This window comes from Oncorhynchus mykiss, chromosome 17 (assembly GCF_013265735.2).
Source record: "Oncorhynchus mykiss isolate Arlee chromosome 17, USDA_OmykA_1.1, whole genome shotgun sequence".
NCBI classification, from domain to species: domain Eukaryota; kingdom Metazoa; phylum Chordata; class Actinopteri; order Salmoniformes; family Salmonidae; genus Oncorhynchus; species Oncorhynchus mykiss.
The window spans coordinates 89,400,009-89,417,143 of NC_048581.1; the positions used below are offsets into that span (position 1 = coordinate 89,400,009).

The 17,135-nt window shown below is 50.4% G+C and overlaps 1 protein-coding gene across 1 annotated transcript in view; it reads left to right on the forward strand.

The window, feature by feature from the left end:
- The window catches only part of LOC110493302 (dedicator of cytokinesis protein 3), a 359,646-nt gene that overhangs the window by 237,259 nt on the left and 105,252 nt on the right, over window positions 1-17,135 (forward strand). Inside the window, exon 14 of the mRNA XM_036950940.1 lies at window positions 11,117-11,242. Within this exon, the coding sequence (XP_036806835.1) occupies window positions 11,117-11,242 (126 nt within the window). The remainder of the gene's footprint in view (window positions 1-11,116; window positions 11,243-17,135) is intronic.

Consider the following 17,135-nt stretch of genomic DNA (forward strand, 5'->3'; position numbering starts at 1 on the left):
TGTGGTTCCAGGGTTCACTTCCTGCTGCTCCTCGAAAAGCTGTTAAAAAGGTCTGTACTAGTGAAGCACTGAGGACCGAGGCCCCCTGAGGAGTCTCTGTGTTTTTTAAAATTGTATTTTGGGATCTTAAAATGTTTTCAGTTTAAACTTAATTAAACGACTAAAGCCAGAAATAAAGTTTGTAGAAAAGATAATGGAGCTATATATATACAGTGCCTTGTGAAAGTATTCGGCCCCCTTGAACTTTGCGACCTTTTGCCACATTTCAGGCTTCAAACATAAAGATATAAAACTGTATTTTTTTGTGAAGAATCAACAACAAGTGGGACACAATCATGAAGTGGAACGACATTTATTGGATATTTCAAACTGTTTTAACAAATCAAAAACTGAAAAATTGGGCGTGCAAAATTATTCAGCCCCCTTAAGTTAATACTTTGTAGCACCACCTTTTGCTGCGATTACAGCTGTAAGTCGCTTGGGGTATGTCTCTATCAGTTTTGCACATCGAGAGACTGAAATGTTTTCCCATTCCTCCTTGCAAAACAGCTCGAGCTCAGTGAGGTTGGATGGAGAGCATTTGTGAACAGCAGTTTTCAGTTCTTTCCACAGATTCTCGATTGGATTCAGGTCTGGACTTTGACTTGGCCATTCTAACACCTGGATATGTTTATTTTGAACCATTCCATTGTAGATTTTGCTTTATGTTTTGGATCATTGTCTTGTTGGAAGACAAATCTCCGTCCCAGTCTCAGGTCTTTTGCAGACTCCATCAGGTTTTCTTCCAGAATGGTCCTGTATTTGGCTCCATCCATCTTCCCATCAATTTTAACCACCTTCCCTGTCCCTGCTGAAGAAAAGCAGGCCCAAACCATGATGCTGCCACCACCATGTTTGACAGTGGGGATGGTGTGTTCAGCTGTGTTGCTTTTACGCCAAACATAACGTTTTGCATTGTTGCCAAAAAGTTCAATTTTGGTTTCATCTGACCAGAGCACCTTCTTCCACATGTTTGTTGTGTCTCCCAGGTGGCTTGTGGCAAACTTTAAATGACACTTTTTATGGATATCTTTAAGAAATGGCTTTCTTCTTGCCACTCTTCCATGAAGGCCAGATTTGTGCAATATACGACTGATGCGACTGATCCTATGGACAGAGTCTCCCACCTCAGCTGTAGATCTCTGCAGTTCATCCAGAGTGATCATGGGCCTCTTGGCTGCATCTCTGATCAGTCTTCTCCTTGTATGAGCTGAAAGTTTAGAGGGACGGCCAGGTCTTGGTAGATTTGCAGTGGTCTGATTCTCCTTCCATTTCAATATTATCGCTTGCACAGTGCTCCTTGGGATGTTTAAAGCTTGGGAAATATTTTTGTATCCCAATCCGGCTTTAAACTTCTTCACAACAGTATCTCGGACCTGCCTGGTGTGTTCCTTGTTCTTCATGATGCTCTCTGCGCTTTTAACGGACCTCTGAGACTATCACAGTACAGGTGCATTTATACGGAGACTTGATTACACACAGGTGGATTGTATTTATCATCATTAATCATTTAGGTCAACATTGGATCATTCAGAGATCCTCACTGAACTTCTGGAGAGAGTTTGCTGCACTGAAAGTAAAGGGGCTGAATAATTTTGCACGCCCAATTTTTCAGTTTTTGATTTGTTAAAAAAGTTTGAAATATCCAATAAATGTCGTTCCACTTCATGATTGTGTCCCACTTGTTGTTGATTCTTCCCAAAAAATACAGTTTTATATCTTTATGTTTGAAGCTTGAAATGTGGCAAAAGGTTGCAAAGTTCAAGGGGGCCGAATACTTTCGCAAGGCACTGTATATATATATATATATTAAGGAGGGCCTTTAAAATGTTTGGTCAGAGACCCCCCCCCCGCAAATTTTGCTACCATTGCTAAAAATAATTCTAAGCGAAACACTGGCATGTGTGTGTCTCACGCCCTCTGCCCAGCCCCTCACAAGGATGACACACAGTCTCACCACTTCCCTTCACTCTGGTAATCTCTGTAATTGGTAGCCTACCAATATGAATGTCATTCTCTTAATTGATATTGTGTACATCAAGAGGACGTGAAGAGGCTCAATACCCGTCCCCCCGTCCCTCTCAAAGCTCATTGGAGGAGAGGATCCATTGTCCCTCACCTCGGACCTCCTCCTCCAATGAGCTTTGAGACGGACGCGAGAGGAATCAACGATGGGAGGTCAGAGCCTTACACCCCCTTAATTACATGATAAACATTCTTTACCCCATAACCGTAGTCTCCATCTACCCACAACCCACAGTTTTACCTCGTAACCGTAGTCTCCATCTACCCACAACCCACAGTTTTACCTCGTAACCGTAGTCTCCATCTACCCCACAACCCATAGTTTTACCTCATAACCGTAGTCTCCATCTACCCACAACCCATAGTTTTACCTCATAACCGTAGTCTCCATCTACCCACAACACACAGTTTACTCCATCTACCCACAACCCACAGTTTACCTCATAACCGTAGTTTCCATCTACCCACAACACACAGGTTACTCCATCTACCCACAACCCACAGTTTACCTCATAACTGTAGTCTCCATCTACCCACAACACACAGGTTACTCCATCTACCAACAACCCACAGTTTTACCTCATAACCGTAGTCTCCATCTACCCACAACCCACAGTTTTACCTCGTAACCGTAGTCTCCATCTACCCACAACCCATAGTTTTACCTCATAACCGTAGTCTCCATCTACCCACAACCCATAGTTTTACCTCATAACCGTAGTCTCCATCTACCCACAACCCATAGTTTTACCTCATAACCGTAGTCTCCATCTACCCACAACCCATAGTTTTACCTCATAACCGTAGTCTCCATCTACCCACAACACACAGGTTACTCCATCTACCCACAACCCACAGTTTTACCTCATAACCGTAGTCTCCATCTACCCACAACACATGTCCACGTCACAGTGTACTTGGACAAGGTCTGACTGGTTTCTATCTAACGGTTCATCTAATAGCTGCAGATATAGCGGCTCATTATTTTTTCACCCAGTGCAGATCTGATTTGCGAGGATCTTCTTTTTATTCTTTCTCCATTTTAGATTGAAGCAGAAAGCTCCCTTTCTCCTCAGCTCCGTACATCCGTGGGAGTTTCTGCAGCTGCTCAGAGTTAGTTAGCTGTTAAGCATCCTCAGGGACACATGCAATATGTATGAAACTTTTAACTACTGCAGAGACATTACCTCAGGCTTTCGTGCTTTAAATGGTTGCAAAAAGCCTGAGAATGGCAGGCAGAATGAGAATGTATTTTCTATATTAAAAGTACGCTAGTAGTAGGATATGTGGTGTTAAGGGGAAGAGGCGCATGTAGTCTTACACACACACTCGTATGCACTGACACGCTAACACACACGCTCACACACACGCTAACACACACATTCATATGCACTGACATGCTAACACACACGCTAACACACACACTCATATGCACTGACATGCTAACACACACGCTAACACACACACTCATATGCACTGACACGCTAACACACACGCTAACACACACACTCATATGCACTGACATGCTAACACACACGCTAACACACACTCATATGCACTGACACGCTAACACACACGCTAACACACACACTCATATGCACTGACATGCTAACACACACGCTAACACACACACTCATATGCACTGACACGCTAACACTCATGCTAACACACACGCTAACACACACACTCATATGCACTGACACGCTAACACACACGCTAACACACGCGCTAACACACACACTCATATGCACTGACACGCTAACACACACGCTAATACACACTCATATGCACTGACACGCTAACACACACGCTAACACACTCATATGCACTGACACGCTAACACACACACTCATATGCACTGACATGCTAACACACACGCTAACACACACGCTAACACACACACTCATATGCACTGATACGCTAACACACACGCTAACACACTCATATGCACTGACACGCTAACACACACACTCATATGCACTGACATGCTAACACACACGCTAACACACACGCTAACACACACGCTAATACACGCCATACCCCCTGTCCCACATATTCACACACACACACTAGTGGTAGTGTTTTAGTAATGTCAGAATGCCGTAGTGTCTGCAGTAGTGGGGAAGGCGCTGCAGGGCTCAGTCACATTATTCCTCCATGCTGGCACCATCTCTAAATGTCTGGTAATTTGCTGCCAGAAAAACAGCAATCCTGACAACGTTTTCTAATGTGAAATTAATAAGTGAAACTGTCTTGTCTGTTGTCCCCTTCACCATCCCGGTCTGATCAGATCTTAACAGAAAAAGGCCTGAGGAGATACTTCGTCTTCGTCGTCGTCGTCGTGCTAGGTCACCACTGGGAACACTCTGGTTGAATCAACGTTGTTTCCACGTCATTTCAATGAAATTCTGTTGAACCAACGTGGAATAGATGTTGAATTGACGTCTGTGCCCAGTGGGTCTGATCATCTCTCTGTCTTCTTCTACTCAGGTCTGATCATCCCTCTCTGTCTTCTTCTACTCAGTTCGGATCATCTCTCTGTCTTCTTCTACTCAGGTCTGATCATCTCTATGATTTCTTCTCCTCAGGTCTGATCATCTCTCTGTCTTCTCCCCAGGTCTGATCATCTCTCTGTCTTCTTCTCGTTCAGTCTGATCATCTCTCTGTCTTCTTCTCGTTCAGTCTGATCATCTCTCTGTCTACTTCTCCCCAGGTCTGATCATCTCTCTGTCTTCTCAGGTCTGATCATCTCGCTGTCTTCTTCTACTCAGGTCTGATCATATCTCTGTCTTCTCCTCAGGTCTGATCATCTCTCTGTCTTCTCCTCAGGTCTGATCATCTCTCTGTCTTCTTCTCAGGTCTGATCATCTCTCTGTCTTCTTCTCATCAGGTCTGATCATCTCTTTGTCTTCTTCTCCTCAGGTCTGATCATCTCTCTGTCTTCTTCTCCTCAGGTCTGATCATCTCTCTGTCTTCTTCTTCTCAGATCTGATCATCTCTCTGTCTTCTTCTCCTCAGGTCTGATCATCTCTCTGTCTTCTTCTCCTCAGGTCTGATCATCTCTCTGTCTTCTCCTCAGGTCTGATCTCTCTGTCTTCTTCTCGTTAGATTTGATCATCTCTCTGTCTTCTTCTCCTCAGGTCTGATCATCTCTCTGTCTTCTTCTCCCCAGGTCTGATCATCTCTCTGTCTTCTTCTCCTCAGGTCTGATCATCTCTCAGTCTTCTCCTCAGGTCTGATCATCTCTCTGTCTTCTCGTTAGGTCTGATCATCTCTCTGTCTTCTTCTCAGGTCTGATCATCTCTCTGTCTTCTTCTCATCAGGTCTGATCATCTCTCTGTCTTCTTCTCCGCAGGTCTGATCATCTCTCTGTCTTCTTCTCCTCAGGTCTGATCATCTCTCTGTCTTCTTCTTCTCAGATCTGATCATCTCTCTGTCTTCTTCTCCTCAGGTCTGATCATCTCTCTGTCTTCTTCTCCTCAGGTCTGATCATCTCTCTGTCTTCTCCTCAGGTCTGATCTCTCTGTCTTCTTCTCGTTAGATTTGATCATCTCTCTGTCTTCTTCTCCTCAGGTCTGATCATCTCTCTGTCTTCTTCTCCCCAGGTCTGATCATCTCTCTGTCTTCTTCTCCTCAGGTCTGATCATCTCTCAGTCTTCTCCTCAGGTCTGATCATCTCTCTGTCTTCTCGTTAGGTCTGATCATCTCTCTGTCTTCTTCTCAGGTCTGATCATCTCTCTGTCTTCTTCTCATCAGGTCTGATCATCTCTCTGTCTTCTTCTCCGCAGGTCTGATCATCTCTCTGTCTTCTTCTCCTCAGGTCTGATCATCTCTCTGTCTTCTTCTTCTCAGATCTGATCATCTCTCTGTCTTCTTCTCCTCAGGTCTGATCATCTCTCTGTCTTCTTCTCCTCAGGTCTGATCATCTCTCTGTCTTCTCCTCAGGTCTGATCTCTCTGTCTTCTTCTCGTTAGATTTGATCATCTCTCTGTCTTCTTCTCCTCAGGTCTGATCATCTCTCTGTCTTCTTCTCCCCAGGTCTGATCATCTCTCTGTCTTCTTCTCCTCAGGTCTGATCATCTCTCAGTCTTCTCCTCAGGTCTGATCATCTCTCTGTCTTCTCGTTAGGTCTGATCATCTCTCTGTCTTCTTCTCAGGTCTGATCATCTCTCTGTCTTCTTCTCATCAGGTCTGATCATCTCACTGTCTTCTTCTCCTCAGGTCTGATCATCTGTCTGTCTTCTTCTCCTCAGGTCTGATCATCTCTCTGTCTTCTTCTTCTCAGATCTGATCATCTCTCTGTCTTCTTCTCCTCAGGTCTGATCATATCTCTGTCTTCTCGTTAGGTCTTAACATCTCTCTGTCTTCTCGTTAGGTCTGATCATCTCTCTGTCTTCTTCTCCTCAGGTCTGATCATCTCTCTGTCTTCTTCTCCCCAGGTCTGATCATCTCTATGCCTTCTTCTCCCCAGGTCTGATCATCTCTCTGTCTTCTTCTCTCCAGGTCTGATCATCTCTCTGTCTTCTTCTCGTTAAGTCTGATCATCTCTCTGTCTTCTTCTCCTCAGGTCTGATCATCTCTCTGTCTTCTTCTCCCCAGGTCTGATCATCTCTCTGTCTTCTTCTCCCCAGGTCGGATCATCTCTCTATCTTCTTCTCGACAGGTCTGATCATCTCTCTGTCTTTTTCTCCTCAGGTCTGATCATCTCTCTGTCTTCTTCTCCTCAGGTCTGATCATCTCTCTGTCTTCTCGTTAAGTCTGATCATCTCTCTGTCTTCTTCTCCTCACGTCTGATCATCTCTCTGTCTTCTTCTCCCCAGGTCTGATCATCTCTCTGTCTTCTTCTCCTCAGGTCTGATCATCTCTCAGTCTTCTCCTCAGGTCTGATCATCTCTCTGTCTTCTTCTCATCAGGTCTGATCATCTCTCTGTCTTCTTCTCCTCAGGTCTGATCATCTCTCTGTCTTCTTCTCCTCAGGTCTGATCATCTCTCTGTCTTCTTCTTCTCAGATCTGATCATCTCTCTGTCTTCTTCTCCTCAGGTCTGATCATCTCTCTGTCTTCTTCTCCTCAGGTCTGATCATCTCTCTGTCTTCTCCTCAGGTCTGATCTCTCTGTCTTCTTCTCGTTAGATTTGATCATCTCTCTGTCTTCTTCTCCTCAGGTCTGATCATCTCTCTGTCTTCTTCTCCCCAGGTCTGATCATCTCTCTGTCTTCTTCTCCTCAGGTCTGATCATCTCTCAGTCTTCTCCTCAGGTCTGATCATCTCTCTGTCTTCTCGTTAGGTCTGATCATCTCTCTGTCTTCTTCTCAGGTCTGATCATCTCTCTGTCTTCTTCTCATCAGGTCTGATCATCTCTCTGTCTTCTTCTCCGCAGGTCTGATCATCTCTCTGTCTTCTTCTCCTCAGGTCTGATCATCTCTCTGTCTTCTTCTTCTCAGATCTGATCATCTCTCTGTCTTCTTCTCCTCAGGTCTGATCATCTCTCTGTCTTCTTCTCCTCAGGTCTGATCATCTCTCTGTCTTCTCCTCAGGTCTGATCTCTCTGTCTTCTTCTCGTTAGATTTGATCATCTCTCTGTCTTCTTCTCCTCAGGTCTGATCATCTCTCTGTCTTCTTCTCCCCAGGTCTGATCATCTCTCTGTCTTCTTCTCCTCAGGTCTGATCATCTCTCAGTCTTCTCCTCAGGTCTGATCATCTCTCTGTCTTCTCGTTAGGTCTGATCATCTCTCTGTCTTCTTCTCAGGTCTGATCATCTCTCTGTCTTCTTCTCATCAGGTCTGATCATCTCTCTGTCTTCTTCTCCGCAGGTCTGATCATCTCTCTGTCTTCTTCTCCTCAGGTCTGATCATCTCTCTGTCTTCTTCTTCTCAGATCTGATCATCTCTCTGTCTTCTTCTCCTCAGGTCTGATCATCTCTCTGTCTTCTTCTCCTCAGGTCTGATCATCTCTCTGTCTTCTCCTCAGGTCTGATCTCTCTGTCTTCTTCTCGTTAGATTTGATCATCTCTCTGTCTTCTTCTCCTCAGGTCTGATCATCTCTCTGTCTTCTTCTCCCCAGGTCTGATCATCTCTCTGTCTTCTTCTCCTCAGGTCTGATCATCTCTCAGTCTTCTCCTCAGGTCTGATCATCTCTCTGTCTTCTCGTTAGGTCTGATCATCTCTCTGTCTTCTTCTCAGGTCTGATCATCTCTCTGTCTTCTTCTCATCAGGTCTGATCATCTCACTGTCTTCTTCTCCTCAGGTCTGATCATCTGTCTGTCTTCTTCTCCTCAGGTCTGATCATCTCTCTGTCTTCTTCTTCTCAGATCTGATCATCTCTCTGTCTTCTTCTCCTCAGGTCTGATCATATCTCTGTCTTCTCGTTAGGTCTTAACATCTCTCTGTCTTCTCGTTAGGTCTGATCATCTCTCTGTCTTCTTCTCCTCAGGTCTGATCATCTCTCTGTCTTCTTCTCCCCAGGTCTGATCATCTCTATGCCTTCTTCTCCCCAGGTCTGATCATCTCTCTGTCTTCTTCTCTCCAGGTCTGATCATCTCTCTGTCTTCTTCTCGTTAAGTCTGATCATCTCTCTGTCTTCTTCTCCTCAGGTCTGATCATCTCTCTGTCTTCTTCTCCCCAGGTCTGATCATCTCTCTGTCTTCTTCTCCCCAGGTCGGATCATCTCTCTATCTTCTTCTCGACAGGTCTGATCATCTCTCTGTCTTTTTCTCCTCAGGTCTGATCATCTCTCTGTCTTCTTCTCCTCAGGTCTGATCATCTCTCTGTCTTCTCGTTAAGTCTGATCATCTCTCTGTCTTCTTCTCCTCACGTCTGATCATCTCTCTGTCTTCTTCTCCCCAGGTCTGATCATCTCTCTGTCTTCTTCTCCTCAGGTCTGATCATCTCTCAGTCTTCTCCTCAGGTCTGATCATCTCTCTGTCTTCTTCTCATCAGGTCTGATCATCTCTCTGTCTTCTTCTCCTCAGGTCTGATCATCTCTCTGTCTTCTTCTCCTCAGGTCTGATCATCTCTCTGTCTTCTTCTTCTCAGATCTGATCATCTCTCTGTCTTCTTCTCCTCAGGTCTGATCATCTCTCTGTCTTCTTCTCCTCAGGTCTGATCATCTCTCTGTCTTCTCCTCAGGTCTGATCTCTCTGTCTTCTTCTCGTTAGATTTGATCATCTCTCTGTCTTCTTCTCCTCAGGTCTGATCATCTCTCTGTCTTCTTCTCCCCAGGTCTGATCATCTCTCTGTCTTCTTCTCCTCAGGTCTGATCATCTCTCAGTCTTCTCCTCAGGTCTGATCATCTCTCTGTCTTCTCGTTAGGTCTGATCATCTCTCTGTCTTCTTCTCAGGTCTGATCATCTCTCTGTCTTCTTCTCATCAGGTCTGATCATCTCTCTGTCTTCTTCTCCTCAGGTCTGATCATCTCTCTGTCTTCTTCTCCTCTGGTCTGATCATCTCTCTGTCTTCTTCTTCTCAGATCTGATCATCTCTCTGTCTTCTTCTCCTCAGGTCTGATCATCTCTCTGTCTTCTCCTCAGGTCTGATCATCTCTCTGTCTTCTCCTCAGGTCTGATCTCTCTGTCTTCTTCTCGTTAGATTTGATCATCTCTCTGTCTTCTTCTCCTCAGGTCTGATCATCTCTCTGTCTTCTTCTCCCCAGGTCTGATCATCTCTCTGTCTTCTTCTCCTCAGGTCTGATCATCTCTCAGTCTTCTCCTCAGGCCTGATCATCTCTCTGTCTTCTCGTTAGGTCTGATCATCTCTCTGTCTTCTTCTCAGGTCTGATCATCTCTCTGTCTTCTTCTCATCAGGTCTGATCATCTCTCTGTCTTCTTCTCCTCAGGTCTGATCATCTCTCTGTCTTCTTCTCCTCAGGTCTGATCATCCCTCTGTCTTCTTCTTCTCAGATCTGATCATCTCTCTGTCTTCTTCTCCTCAGGTCTGATCATATCTCTGTCTTCTCGTTAGGTCTTAACATCTCTCTGTCTTCTCGTTAGGTCTGATCATCTCTCTGTCTTCTTCTCCTCAGGTCTGATCATCTCTCTGTCTTCTTCTCCCCAGGTCTGATCATCTCTATGCCTTCTTCTCCCCAGGTCTGATCATCTCTCTGTCTTCTTCTCTCCAGGTCTGATCATCTCTCTGTCTTCTTCTCGTTAAGTCTGATCATCTCTCTGTCTTCTTCTCCTCAGGTCTGATCATCTCTCTGTCTTCTTCTCCCCAGGTCTGATCATCTCTCTGTCTTCTTCTCCCCAGGTCGGATCATCTCTCTGTCTTCTTCTCGTTAGGTCTGATCATCTCTCTGTCTTCTTCTCGACAGGTCTGATCATCTCTCTGTCTTTTTCTCCTCAGGTCTGATCATCTCTCTGTCTTCTTCTCCTCAGGTCTGATCATCTCTCTGTCTTCTCGTTAAGTCTGATCATCTCTTTGTCTTCTTCTCCTCACGTCTGATCATCTCTCTGTCTTCTTCTCCCCAGGTCTGATCATCTCTCTGTCTTCTTCTCCCCAGGTCTGATCATCTCTCTGTCTTCTTCTCCCCAGGTCGGATCATCTCTCTGTCTTCTTCTCGTTAGGTCTGATCATCTCTCTGTCTTCTTCTCCTCAGGTCTGATCATCTCTCTGTCTTCTTCTCCTCAGGTCTGATCATCTCTCTGTCTTCTTCTCGCCAGGTCTGATCATCTCTCTGTCTTCTTCTCCTCAGGTCTGATCCTCTCTCTGTCTTCTTCTACTCAGGTCGGATCATTTCTCTGTCTTCTTCTACTCAGGTCTGATCATCTCTCTGTCTTCTCGTTAGGTCTTATCATCTCTCTGTCTTCTTCTCGTTAGGTCTGATCATCTCTCTGTCTTCTCGTTAGGTCTGATCATCTCTCTGTCTTCTTCTCCTCAGGTCTGATCATCTCTCTGTCTTCTTCTCCTCAGGTCTGATCATCTCTTTGTCTTCTTCTCAGGTCTGATCATCTCTCTGTCTTCTCCTCAGGTCTGATCATCTCTCTGTCTTCTCGTTAGGTCTGATCATCTCTCTCTCTTCTTGTTTGTTCTGATCATATCTCTGTCTTCTTCTCCCCAGGTCTGATCATCTCTCTCCAGCTACTGCGAGGAGAGATGGAACAGATCAGGAGAGAGAACCCAATGATCTTCAATAGAGGCGTGGCCTTGACACGCAAGCTGGGTTTCCCCGATGTCATCATGCCAGGTGAGGTTTAAAAAAAAATTCAATTTAAATCAAATACAACTTTATTAGGACAATCTTAAGAACGGTGTTTCAAACATCTACAACACACGAGCGTAGAATCAGTATTTCTGTGGACGTCAGGGCTGAGGAGTGTGTATGAGGCAGGTGTAATGTACAGGGTGGTACACCTGTCTCTGCTCTCTCTAGGTAAATAGGACCCAGGAAGTTTTATTCTGACCATGTGACCTGACCAGTACGAACTCTGAACCCTGCTCTGGGACTATCTATCTGTTTGTTTGTCCATCCTTTTGTCAGTCAGTCACGTGCACTGTTGTGGTCCACATTCCTCACGTGCACTGTTGTGGTCCACATTCCTCACGTGCACTGTTGTGGTCCACATTCCTCACGTGCACTGTTGTGGTCCCATTCCTCACGTGCACTGTTGTGGTCCACATTCCTCTCGTGATTGATGTTGTCTGCACTTTACTCCCCCCCCCCAAAAAAATCTATATTCCACTCCGCTTCTAAATCCTCATTCCATTATCGCATCTCGTTATTGGTTAGTTTAGTGTGTATAGTTCAGCTCCAGTCTATCTTTATAATTTAAAAGAAGGATCTGCTTTCCAGCTGTCCTCATTGTGTTAAACTCAGGATCTGCTTTCCAGCTAATCCTCATTGAGTTAAACTCAGGATCTGCTTCCCAGCTAATCCTCATTGTGTTAAACTCAGGATCTGCTTCCCAGCTAATCCTCATTGTGTTAAACTCAGGATCTGCTTTCCAGCTAATCCTCATTGTGTTAAATTCAGGATCTGCTTCCCAGCTAATCCTCATTGTGTTAAACTCAGGATCTGCTTTCCAGCTAATCCTCATTGTGTTAAACTCAGGATCTGCTTCCAAGCTAATCCTCATTGTGTTAAACTCAGGATCTGCTTCCAAGCTAATCCTCATTGTGTTAAACTCAGGATCTGCTTTCCAGCTAATCCTCATTGTGTTAAACTCAGGATCTGCTTCCCAGCTAATCCTCATTGTGTTAAACTCAGGATCTGCTTCCCAGCTGTCTTCATTGTGTTCAACTCAGGATCTGCTTTCCAGCTAATCCTCATTGTGTTAAACTCAGGATCTGCTCCCCAGCTGGCCTCATTGTGTTAAACTCAGGTTCTGCTTTCCAGCTAATCCTCATTGTGTTAAACTCAGGATCTGCTTTCCAGCTAATCCTCATTGTGTTAATGATGTATTGTGTGAAATGCCAGTACATCAGTAGGTCTGAGTAACTGATTGGTCAGAGAGTACGGTTCAGTATTCATAGATTTATAAATGTTTATTTCTCCACGGGATTGATGGTGGCAAGTATTAGCAGACGTGGGTTCAAATGGTATTTTAAATCATTTCACTTCATCTGTGATTGATAAAGCTTGCCTGACTTAATAGATCAATAGGTAATAAATAGGAACCCTGTCAATCTGGCACTCCAGGCAGGCTAAAGAAAACCCTTCAAACCCTTGCAGATTCTTTAAAGTATAGTATTTGGACCCCGGTCTGAGAAGCAGTAGGGTTCAGCTGACTCAATCCGATCTGGGGATGAAATAATGTATTGCCCTCTGATTACATGGAAGGGAAACAAAATAGTGGCGTTCTTTTTTGTAGATGGCCGGTCTGGTTGTCATGGAGACAAGTTAATGAGAGCACTTTGTCAGGCTGCATGCTACAAGCTAGCTATAGTTACACTTAGCATGGCCCAATTGAAGTGGTAAGAGTAGTCTCTTTCAACAGCCGTCATTCTGTAGTTTGCTTTTCCTTTTCTCCCATGTCATGTGTTACTGTGTCTCTTTCTGTGTCCCCGGTGTCATTCTGGCCCCTCCTCCCTGGTGTCCATCTGGCCCCTCCTCTCTGGTGTCCATTTGGCCCCTCCTCCCCGGTGTCTATCTGGCCCCACCTCCCCGGTGTCCATCTGGCCCCACCTCCCCGGTGTCCATCTGGTCCCTCCGGTCCCTCCTCCCCGGTGTCCATCTGGTCCCTCCGGTCCCTCCTCCCTGGTGTCCATCTGGTCCCTCCTCCCCGGTGTCCATCTGGTCCCTCCTCCCCGGTGTCCATCTGGCCCCACCTCCCCGGTGTCCATCTGGCCCCACCTCCCCGGTGTCCATCTGGTCCCTCCGGTCCCTCCTCCCCGGTGTCCATCTGGCCCCTCCTACCCGGTGTCCATCTGGTCCCTCCGGTCCCTCCTCCCCGGTGTCCATCTGGTCCCTCCTACCCGGTGTCTATCTGGTCCCTCCGGTCCCTCCTCCCCGGTGTCCATCTGGTCCCTCCTCCCCGGTGTCCATCTGGCCCAACCTCCCCGGTGTCCATCTGGCCCCACCTCCCCGGTGTTTATCTGGACCCTCCGGTCCCTCCTCCCTGGTGCCCATCTGGTCCCTCCTCACCGGTGTCCATCTGGTCCCTCCGGTCCCTCCTCCCTGGTGTCCATCTGGTCCCTCCTCCCCGGTGTCCATCTGTCCCCACCTCCCCGGTGTCCATCTGGCCCCACCTCCCCGGTGTCCATCTGGCCCCTCCTCCCCGGTGTCCATCTGGTCCCTCCGGTCCCTCCTCCCCGGTGTCCATCTGGCCCCTCCTACCCGGTGTCCATCTGGTCCCTCCGGTCCCTCCTCCCTGGTGCCCATCTGGTCCCTCCTCCCCGGTGTCCATCTGGTCCCTCCGGTCCCTCCTCCCTAGTGTCCATCTGGTCCCTCCTCCCTGGTGTCCATCTGGTCCCTCCTCCCCGGTGTCCATCTGGTCCCTCCGGTCCCTCCTCCCTAGTGTCCATCTGGTCCCTCCTCCCTGGTGTCCATCTGGTCCCTCCTCCCCGGTGTCCATCTGGCCCCACCTCCCCGGTGTCCATCTGGCCCCTCCTCCCTGGTGTCCATCTGGTCCCTCCGGTCCCTCCTTCCTGGTGCCCATCTGGTCCCTCCTCCCCGGTGTCCATCTGGTCCCTCCGGTCCCTCCTCCCTGGTGTCCATCTGGTCCCTCCTCCCTGGTGTCCATCTGGTCCCTCCTCCCCGGTGTCCATCTGGCCCCACCTCCCCGGTGTCCATCTGGCCCCTCCTCCCCGGTGTCCATCTGGTCCCTCCGGTCCCTCCTCCCTGGTGCCCATCTGGTCCCTCCTCCCCGGTGTCCATCTGGTCCCTCCGGTCCCTCCTCCCTGGTGTCCATCTGGTCCCTCCTCCCTGGTGTCCATCTGGTCCCTCCTCCCCGGTGTCCATCTGGTCCCTCCTCCCCGGTGTCCATCTGGCCCCACCTCCCCGGTGTCCATCTGGCCCCACCTCCCCGGTGTCCATCTGGTCCCTCCGGTCCCTCCTCCCCGGTGTCCATCTGGCCCCACCTCCCCGGTGTCCATCTGGCCCCACCTCCCCGGTGTCCATCTGGTCCCTCCGGTCCCTCCTCCCCGGTGTCTATCTGGCCCCACCTCCCCGGTGTCCATCTGGCCCCACCTCCCCGGTGTCCATCTGGTCCCTCCGGTCCCTCCTCCCTGGTGCCCATCTGGTCCCTCCTCCCCGGTGTCCATCTGGTCCCTCCGGTCCCTCCTCCCTGGTGTCCATCTGGTCCCTCCTCCCCGGTGTCCATCTGGTCCCTCCTCCCCGGTGTCCATCTGGCCCCACCTCCCCGGTGTCCATCTGGCCCCACCTCCCCGGTGTCCATCTGGTCCCTCCGGTCCCTCCTCCCCGGTGTCCATCTGGCCCCTCCTACCCGGTGTCCATCTGGTCCCTCCGGTCCCTCCTCCCCGGTGTCCATCTGGTCCCTCCTACCCGGTGTCTATCTGGTCCCTCCGGTCCCTCCTCCCCGGTGTCCATCTGGTCCCTCCTCCCCGGTGTCCATCTGGCCCAACCTCCCCGGTGTCCATCTGGCCCCACCTCCCCGGTGTTTATCTGGACCCTCCGGTCCCTCCTCCCTGGTGCCCATCTGGTCCCTCCTCACCGGTGTCCATCTGGTCCCTCCGGTCCCTCCTCCCTGGTGTCCATCTGGTCCCTCCTCCCCGGTGTCCATCTGTCCCCACCTCCCCGGTGTCCATCTGGCCCCACCTCCCCGGTGTCCATCTGGCCCCTCCTCCCCGGTGTCCATCTGGTCCCTCCGGTCCCTCCTCCCCGGTGTCCATCTGGCCCCTCCTACCCGGTGTCCATCTGGTCCCTCCGGTCCCTCCTCCCTGGTGCCCATCTGGTCCCTCCTCCCCGGTGTCCATCTGGTCCCTCCGGTCCCTCCTCCCTAGTGTCCATCTGGTCCCTCCTCCCTGGTGTCCATCTGGTCCCTCCTCCCCGGTGTCCATCTGGTCCCTCCGGTCCCTCCTCCCTAGTGTCCATCTGGTCCCTCCTCCCCGGTGTCCATCTGGCCCCACCTCCCCGGTGTCCATCTGGCCCCTCCTCCCTGGTGTCCATCTGGTCCCTCCGGTCCCTCCTTCCTGGTGCCCATCTGGTCCCTCCTCCCCGGTGTCCATCTGGTCCCTCCGGTCCCTCCTCCCTGGTGTCCATCTGGTCCCTCCTCCCTGGTGTCCATCTGGTCCCTCCTCCCCGGTGTCCATCTGGCCCCACCTCCCCGGTGTCCATCTGGCCCCTCCTCCCCGGTGTCCATCTGGTCCCTCCGGTCCCTCCTCCCTGGTGCCCATCTGGTCCCTCCTCCCCGGTGTCCATCTGGTCCCTCCGGTCCCTCCTCCCTGGTGTCCATCTGGTCCCTCCTCCCTGGTGTCCATCTGGTCCCTCCTCCCCGGTGTCCATCTGGTCCCTCCTCCCCGGTGTCCATCTGGCCCCACCTCCCCGGTGTCCATCTGGCCCCACCTCCCCGGTGTCCATCTGGTCCCTCCGGTCCCTCCTCCCCGGTGTCCATCTGGCCCCTCCTACCCGGTGTCCATCTGGTCCCTCCGGTCCCTCCTCCCCGGTGTCCATCTGGTCCCTCCTACCCGGTGTCCATCTGGTCCCTCCGGTCCCTCCTCCCCGGTGTCCATCTGGTCCCTCCTCCCCGGTGTCCATCTGGCCCAACCTCCCCGGTGTCCATCTGGCCCCACCTCCCCGGTGTTTATCTGGACCCTCCGGTCCCTCCTCCCTGGTGCCCATCTGGTCCCTCCTCACCGGTGTCCATCTGGTCCCTCCGGTCCCTCCTCCCTGGTGTCCATCTGGTCCCTCCTCCCCGGTGTCCATCTGGTCCCTCCTCCCCGGTGTCCATCTGTCCCCATCTCCCCGGTGTTTATCTGGACCCTACGGTCCCTCCTCCCTGGTGCCCATCTGGTCCCTCCTCACCGGTGTCCATCTGGTCCCTCCGGTCCCTCCTCCCTGGTGTCCATCTGGTCCCTCCTCCCCGGTGTCCATCTGGTCCCTCCTCCCCGGTGTCCATCTGGTCCCTCCTCCCCGGTGTCCATCTGTCCCCACCTCCCCGGTGTCCATCTGGCCCCACCTCCCCGGTGTCCATCTGGCCCCTCCTCCCCGGTGTCCATCTGGTCCCTCCGGTCCCTCCTCCCCGGTGTCCATCTGGCCCCTCCTACCCGGTGTCCATCTGGTCCCTCCGGTCCCTCCTCCCTGGTGCCCATCTGGTCCCTCCTCCCCGGTGTCCATCTGGTCCCTCCGGTCCCTCCTCCCTAGTGTCCATCTGGTCCCTCCTCCCTGGTGTCCATCTGGTCCCTCCTCCCCGGTGTCCATCTGGTCCCTCCGGTCCCTCCTCCCTAGTGTCCATCTGGTCCCTCCTCCCTGGTGTCCATCTGGTCCCTCCTCCCCGGTGTCCATCTGGCCCCACCTCCCCGGTGTCCATCTGGCCCCTCCTCCCTGGTGTCCATCTGGTCCCTCCGGTCCCTCCTTCCTGGTGCCCATCTGGTCCCTCCTCCCCGGTGTCCATCTGGTCCCTCCGGTCCCTCCTCCCTGGTGTCCATCTGGTCCCTCCTCCCTGGTGTCCATCTGGTCCCTC